Source organism: Cololabis saira, chromosome 21, assembly GCF_033807715.1.
Source record: "Cololabis saira isolate AMF1-May2022 chromosome 21, fColSai1.1, whole genome shotgun sequence".
NCBI lineage: Eukaryota > Metazoa > Chordata > Actinopteri > Beloniformes > Belonidae > Cololabis > Cololabis saira.
Genome location: NC_084607.1, coordinates 3,786,866 through 3,795,367, shown reverse-complemented (window position 1 = coordinate 3,795,367; position 8,502 = coordinate 3,786,866). Strand labels below are relative to the sequence as shown.

Sequence of the window (8,502 nt, the reverse complement as noted above, 5' to 3'; positions counted from 1 at the left end):
ATAATTGTGAATATGTTGCACTCAGACTTTAGTACATTTGTTCATCCTGGAGAGTCACCAGGGAGCTTTGCAGCAGGTTTTCATTGCGAGTAGCAGAAGAAGATCCTCCTGTATTATCAGTGGGTGGAGACGTGTGTGTTAAGGTTTGGTGTGTGCATAATTGTGACGTGTCACTAGATCCGCCTCCAAACCTGCACAGCGACTTCCTGGCATCGGTCTGCAGCAGATGGGATTTATTTAAACTTATAAAATAAATGTATCGATTTATTTGTTGTCACTGAATGTTCTTTTAAAAAAAATATTATTAATATGTATAGGACTTTGTTCAGTGATATCCCTATTTAAATATAAATAAATGTTACTTTCTTACTACCAGGTCCACGTCTGCGTCACCAGTGTTTAATGATCCACACTAGTTTGTTTGTTACAAACATCACAGAGACACTTTTATGCTCTTAAGGAGACCTGACGTCTCTTTATTGTTGCTCACAAACAAGGATCACACAACTACACTTTTAAGGATTATCTTTCATAGTTTTAACAATCCATTTACGTATTTTTCCATCACAGACGACGTATCCAGAATACATGATTTTGTCTTGTCCATAGTGTTCCCCAGCTCCACTATGAACAGCAAACAGAGCGTTATTGTAAATAATTCCAGCACCAGAATCCCCCTAGAACCAGAGACAGGGAGAGAAAACAGCGTGTCAGGTCGGCAACAGTCATTACAAACCACTGACCAACGTCTGATGGGGTCAAAGACAGTCTGGTACTTACATCACAGCTGTCGCAGGCAAGAGGAGTCCAGGTCAAAACCTTTTGCATGGGTTTTTTCAGCTGGGCTTTTTCAGTGGTCCATCCCTTCACGTTGATGTCGGCACACATGGAAGCATCTGTCCCTGAATGAATAAAAAACAAGGATTCGTTTGACAATTCAAATTTTTGTTACCCAGTTTTTTTATGTGTATGCTTTAACGCATACACATAAAAACTCATAACTCATAGTCGTGGACCCCAGGAAGAATAGTCTTCCCATGGCGAAGACTAATGGGGATCCTTTTTAAATAAACAAATAACGCAGTAGAAACAACCATCATCTAATAAAGACTCTATGGTTGTGTGACGATGACAGAACCTTTCATTTCAGTGGTTCCTTGTTTCTTTTTAGTCATTACAAACACAATAACTCATTTAAGACACAAGTTTAGATAAAGTAAAATGATAACACATTTAACAATCATCATATAATATAAAAAGGTTTTCATTTCTAGACTTAAGTGTCTCATTTTTATTATTTATTTACAAAAAACTTTATATATATCAAACAGCAAGATCAACATTTCTACTAGAGACTCATGCAGTAAAAATAAGTTTAAAGGCAGTAAATGTTCATGGTTTATGCCGTTAGAGTTGGATAATGAGCTTTGTTCATTTAGTGTAAATCAAGTCTGTAATGTCTCACCAGTAGTTTTCTTAACCTTCGTGTCCCGAGCAGAAATGACCATCTTTACAGGGTTTATGTATATTAGGTCCATGACTTGGCTGCAGTCATCCTCAGACACCAAGGGCATACCAGGCATGCCGGTCTTCCCTTTGATCAGCATGATGTCAGCAGTATTGTGTGGAAAAGTTTTCTTCGAGGTGACTTTTAGATTTAAGTTGACGTCCTCAATGTCGTATTTCCTGTTGAGCGTGACAGATGAGCAAGAACACACTCATCATGAGTTAAATCTGAACCAGAATGAAAGTTTACCTTCAGTTTACCAGACTGATCATGATCTAAACACCAACCAGGTTCACCCACAGAGGACACACACACCCTCACCTGCTGCTGCTGCACTGGAGTGAGAAAAGCTCACGGTGGAGGAAAGTTCATGAGTGTTCATGAGTGTCCAACCATGTTCATTTCAAACTACAGTTTGGGAAACTTACCCTCCATCACCCTCGCAGTGTTTTGTAGTGATAACCCAGTTCCCGTCGCCAATGACGGTACCAGAACAGCGGGTAATGAAAACAAAAGATTTGGTTTCATCAGCGGTGCACGGCCTTCCACCTTCTTCGATTCTCTTCTGGATGTCTCCAAGAGACACACCTGTGGATGAACACACACACACACACACACACACACACACACACACACACACACACACACACACACACACACACACACACACACACACACACACACGCACGCACACAGGTCAGGAACATTGGTGTTTCCAGCTGGGAACGTCTCAAAGAACTGCAGCAGCTGATGAGGAGCCATGAACTCACCTGCCATCAGGAAGAGAGCGAGGAGCACACAAGTCTTCATCACGCTGCTGAGACGGTTTTCCTCCAGGAGAAGATGCTCTGGTCAGAACAGAGGGGTGTTTTAAAGTCTTCATATCTCTGTGATCGGCCAATCATCTGCTGACACACTCGTCTCAGGGCTCCATACGGTCAACGCCTCCACATCCCTCCCTGATGACACCATGGATGCTGCTGGAATCCACCGTTGGATGGAGTTAAGATAAATAACCAAATGAAGACAGAAGAACTCAGTGTCTTCTGGGTCTCAGAAAAGCTCTGATAGCAACAGTTTGCATAAAACTAACATTAACGCTATGGCGTAGCCACAGGTGTGCCGGTGCCACCCACAGAGACAGCTGGCACACCCAAAAATGTCATGCTTTTTTTTTTGTTTGTTTTGTTACTAACATGTTGTATTCTAAATCTAGGCTATTAGTAAGTAATTATGATGTTCAAAGTAATTCAAAATAAAAGATCTTATTTTTGCATGTAAAAACGTCCGTCAGGCGATGTGTCGCGGGACCTGCAACCTGCTGACCTGACCGTGACCCCATCCCAGCGAGCACCAGTTCTGCTGCTGAATAACAGCCATGATCCATCAACAAGCAGGAACACGACTCCTCCGGCACAGGCTAGTGAGGCTACACACACGTGCCCGATGCAGCTAACGCTACCAGACGACCTCAACACGGCTCCTCGGGGATCACAGACCTTTCCACAGTGGACGAGCCTGCATGCAGCCCAAACTGCAAGCTTTCCCAGCCAGTTCTCAGTGGAAAGAGGAGGACTTTTTCTGCTAAATGGTCTGCCCGATACAGTTGGTTAGAGCAGCGGTTCCCAACCTTTTTTCCATGGAGCCCCCCCTACTTGTGTCTAAGACCAGCCGGGCCCCCCGACCCGTACGTACTAGCACCAAAATAGTCTTTAATTGAAAAAATGAACATTAATTATGTTTTTGTGATACATTTCTCTTTGGTTTACCCTGTATACATATGACTCTGTTTTTCTCACCTTCATTTTGTGTCACCAATGTATAAAATACACACAGAAAATAACTGCAAGGACATAAAATAATTTCTGAAAAATGTCTCTTTTAATATGAGCGCAAACATTTTTAAAATTTTTCCTGTCGGAGTAGTAGTATGATTAAATGTTGAATAATGATATAATAATAAGTTATTAAGTTTTTATCCTGCTAAATAACTTAGAAATATATTTTGGTCATTTTAAAATACTACGTGGGTTTATACAGACTTGGATTACAGTATTCCATTAGGTGTGTTATTATTTTTTATTTATTTAACATGCGCAAATATAATTTTTACAACTGCATATCCTCAAAGCAGACAAAGTTTTGCGCCCCCCCCTGAGATCTCAGGCGCCCCCTCAGGGGGGGCCCGGACCCCAGGTTGGGAGACACTGGGTTAGAGTACAGCATTAAACTGGATGCGTTTTTTTTGCCAGTCCCGTCGCCACTTTGGCACAGACGTGAAGGAGGACAGATTCCTAAAAAACAGGAATGAGAGACTGGGGACGCATAGGTCACTTTTGTGCAAAGCATGAAGCAAGTAATGCTCATGCTTCTGCTGTGGCCCAACACAAAGGTTACTTAGAGATAAAACGAGTTGGAAACTGTGACATCATACATCATGTTACGAAAGACAAACAAGAGCGTTTCATTGACTCTATTGAAAGAAACCAGGCACACGTGAAAGTTGTCATTGATATATTGCTGTTTTGTGCAAAACAAGGCATTGCACTGCGAGGTCACAAGGAGGACGCAGAAAGCCTGAACAGAGGAAATTTTCTAGGGTTTTCAAATTGATTTGTGACTATCACCCTAATATTAAAAAAAAACGCTTTGATGAGCTTCCAAATAACGCAAAAATGATGAGCCCTGACATTCATAACAACCTCCTTTTTTTTAATTTTTTTTTTCCTACCTTGTCTGCACACATATTAATGGTTGATACCATGCCGGTACAAACCTAAGGCATATATATGTGCATTATTACTATATTTAATATATATACATATATATACGCATACATATGCATACACATACATAAATATACACATACAAACCCAGTGAGTTTTTTTTTTTTTGGAGGGGGGGGGTGGTGGGGGCGGGGTGTGACATCCACTACAATCTAGGAAGCAGGAACACACGGAGACACACGTCAAGCACTGGAAATCTGCAACAAAAACCACAAACGAAACACGAAACCGACACGGAGCCGACCAAAACACACGCAGCAATCGACCCAAATCTTGAGATCCGATCACAGTCTAAGCTAAGCTACCGCGACTAACCCCACAGAGGGCGAGAAGAACGACCTCCTTGAAACTGCAGAGATACTACTCCGACGAAAACTCAAAGCGGAGCTGCATGCACAGACTGACACGTACTATGCCATTTTAGCTGATGAATATAAGAACCTCTCAAAGAAAGAGCTTGTTGCTTAAGGTTTGTGTATAACGGTAACCTGCGAGAGAGAGCTGTCAGATTTGTAGCGACAGATGACATGACATCCTCTGGCATCACTAAAAAGATTTTGGAAGTATTAGAACCACTGCAGCTGGATCCTGAACAGTTTTGACGGGTCAGCAGTGAGAAAGCTGGGGTGAAGGTGCAGCTCAAAAAAACGTTTCCTCATGCAGTGCATGTGTAAGTCACTGCCACTCCCACCGCCTGAATCTGGTGCTTTCGGCAGCTTCAAAAGTGTCTCAAAAGCCATCAGCAGAGCAACAATGCTCACAGAGAGACCAAGGAGCCTCTCGTTGCTCATGTTTGAAAAAGAGTTTGCAGAGAAACTGGACTCTGATGTAATAATAAAAGCATTCAAGGCCGTCTTGCCCTTTAAATTGAGAGCTGTGCAGTGGCACAGATAAGCAGCAATATGGTTGTCTTTTACCCTGCTGCTTTGTTTTGCAATATTAAACCATCAGGCCAACCTGTTACATAATCATATGTGATGAATGTTAAACCAAATAGTCGTGTTCAGCTTATGGTTAAATAGCTTTGTTGATCATGTATAATGTAGCTTTGGCTCTGAGCGCATAGGTGTTATATTTCACCATGTTCGCTTCATTGGGCACAAAATATGTGTGTGTGTGGTTTTTTTAGGAAAAGTGTGGTTATTTTATTACTTATTATTTTATTACACTGTATATATTATTATACTTATTATATATTATTGATTTTATTTGAGAGCACGTCATATGTATTATTAGACAGCATGCCAATTATTTCCATTGCTTTGCTGATGTAAAGAGTCCAGTTCAGTCTCAGGTGTGAGGTGTTGCAGAGTCACCTCAACCAAAGTTGATGCAAATGTTTTAACAGGCAAAGTATCTTTATCAGTATATCTCTCTCTCTTCATCTCTCTCTGTCACACACACACACACACACACACACACACACACACACACACACACACACACACACACACACACACACACACACACACACACACACACACACACACACAGTAAATGCAAATGTTCTTCAAGCCTTCTCTGCTGCAGTTCTGTAGGAATTTTCATTCTTCACACCCAGCGCTTCTCTGGATATTTCAACAAAAATCTATTTAAATCTACATTTATTTTATTTGGTTCTTGGATTAATTTAAGCTTCGTTTAAACATGTATTTTTATAAACGACACTGAATCATGTTGGTGTATGAAATGTGTCATAAATGAACCTTCCATGTGTTTGTTTCTTTGTCATTTGTAAGAGATCAAGAATGGAACGTTTAGCAACGATGACATCATTCAGGATAAAACTGACATGTGTAGGTGTTTTTCTTGGTGTCTGGCTCAGATAGACGGGCTGGAGACCCCCACTCATAGAAAAACAAGAACTGCTCCCTTTGAGAATAAAAAGACTGTAGGAGCAGTTTTAGGTGTGATTTTATCTCCTACTGTGGCAGGGTGGAGGAGCTGCAGCCACTCAGGCTGACGGGACACAGGTGTGGCCCGTCAGCCTCTCCACCCTGCCAGCCTTGATAAAGAGGACTGGGAGACTGCAGCTGGGTCGGACTGAGAAGCTGCTGCAGAGAAGCAGAAACTGCTGGTCGTGGTGCTTGTGCACGTGTGGTGGTGTCGTATGTGACAATAAAAGGGTTCTGCACAAAACTCTGTGTCCTCTCTATCCTGTCGGTCGGGCCCCCGTAGCACTCGCCCTGCTACACCTACCTCTGTGGTTTCAGACAAATGTACCTTTGGCTGGAAAATATTTTGCACGATTTAATAAAGCTTGTATTAACACTTGATTTTGTTCTAGTTTAATGTCTCAAATGTAAAAGTACTAGTGCAGATTTAGAGCTTTACTCAGGTGCAGCTGGGAACAGGTGAGTCTCCAACCTGGACTTAAATAAGTGTTTCTGGGAGTTTGTTCCAGACTTGTGGAGTATTAGAAGCTGAATGCAGCTTCTCCATGTCTGGTTCTGACTCTGGAACTGATAAAAAACAGATCCAGAGGACCTGAGGGGGCTGGAAGGTTCATACTGGGTCAGGAGGTCCCTGATGTGTTCTGGTCCTGGACCCTGCAGGTCTTTCTAGACCAGCATCAGAACTTTAAAGTCTGTCCTCTGATGGACAGGTAGCCAGTTTTGTTTTTGCTTCACTGGAGAAAGTTGTGGCACATTCAGTCATTAATCTCCTCAATCACCAAAAACCTGTACAGAGCCTCGGTCTCCTGGTGACATTGCAATATACATCTGTGTGTCATCTGCATAGCTATGGTAGTTTATTTTGTTGTTTATAATCTGTGCAGTGGGAGCACCGATTAATTGGCAGGAGTTGAATCTGTTCTGGTACCGTCATTGGGAACGGGAACTGGATTCTCACTGCAAAACACTGCCATGATGATAAAATGTAAGTATCCCAAACTGTAGTTTGAAATGAACTGGACTCTTCTGCTCACGTTAAACGTTAGTTTTATGCAAACTGTTGGTATCAGAGCTTTTCTGAGACACAGAAGACACTGAGTTCTTCTGTCTTCATTTGGTTATTTATCTTAACTCCATCCAACGGTGGATTCCAGCAGCATCCATGGTGTCATCAGGGAGGGATGTGGAGGCGTTGACCGTATGGAGCCCTGAGACGAGTGTGTCAGCAGATGATTGGCCGATCACAGAGATATGAAGACTTTAAAACAGCCCTCTGTTCTGACCAGAGCACTACTGGAGGAAAACCGTCTCAGACTTCTCATGTGTTCATTCATTCAACTTTACAGAGTTTTGCAGGTTTTACATCACGTTTGGTCTGGAACTTGTCAGATCTGGCAACCTTGCTGCAGCCAATGCCAGTCTCAAATCAACGTCTTACATAGTATTGTGTGCGTGTGAGTGAGAGTTTTGTGTCAAATGTTTCAAATAACATAAGTGAGCTTACGTTTCAAGTGTTTGTGCATTCACATCGTTACATTGTCACATTGTCACATTGTTACATTGTTATATTGTTATATTGGGTTCAAAGTGTGTGACTTGTCTTTTCGGTCTTGAATTTTGTTTGAAAATGGTATTTAAAAGTCTTACATTTAACTTTTTTCTTTCAAACCTTTATTTCAAGATATTAAACGCAGTCAGAAAATTGACCATGAACAATAAATACAAAGTCTGGCATCAAGAAAATAAGCAGATACATTACAAGACATATGTTGTAGCCATTTCTTCATTTCTTATCCTTAGTTTAGAAAAAAGTTTAGTTCAGGATGTTTATGAAGTTGATCTGTTACTTTGAATTATCTTGGCTTGGTAATTAGTTTATGTTAAACAGTACCTGAGTTTATTTTATTTAATAATAACAATTGTTGGATGGGTGGGGCCGGGACACACCCCTCATTATTGGGACCGGTGTGGTGTGTGTGTGAGTCAGTCAGGCGGAAATGTCAGACAGGAGGCAGCTAAATGCCAATTTTGACCATTTCACGCTGTTTTTAGTTACTTTTCTAAATATTTTTCGTTTCGTTGGATTTTTCCCTAATTGTGGAGCCGCATTGATTTATGTTTGCAAGCCCCTTTTTTGGAAATAAATATTGGAAAAAAGGAAAAAGTCGCAACAGTAAAGTGTGTAAAATCACCACGGTTTTGCTTCCCGTCAATGGCATCGTGTTCCTCGGATGCCAGGACAACATACATTGAATGAAGTCTGTAGGATATTGCATAGCAACATAGATATAACAGTAAGTTCAATTAAATTAAA

General features: G+C 41.4%; 1 protein-coding gene across 1 annotated transcript; it reads right to left on the bottom strand.

Annotated features, from left to right (window-relative positions):
* Nucleotides 1-452: 452 nt before the first annotated feature.
* Nucleotides 453-2,332, bottom strand: LOC133422322 (uncharacterized). Its single transcript, XM_061712276.1, has 5 exons — nt 2,278-2,332; nt 1,936-2,095; nt 1,466-1,686; nt 781-902; nt 453-677 (listed from the first exon to the last, which is right to left on the bottom strand). The coding sequence occupies exons 1-5, from the start codon at nt 2,315-2,317 to the stop codon at nt 516-518; spliced, it is 705 nt and encodes a 234-aa protein (XP_061568260.1). The 5' UTR covers nt 2,318-2,332; the 3' UTR covers nt 453-515.
* Between the last annotated feature and the right edge of the window lie 6,170 nt (nt 2,333-8,502).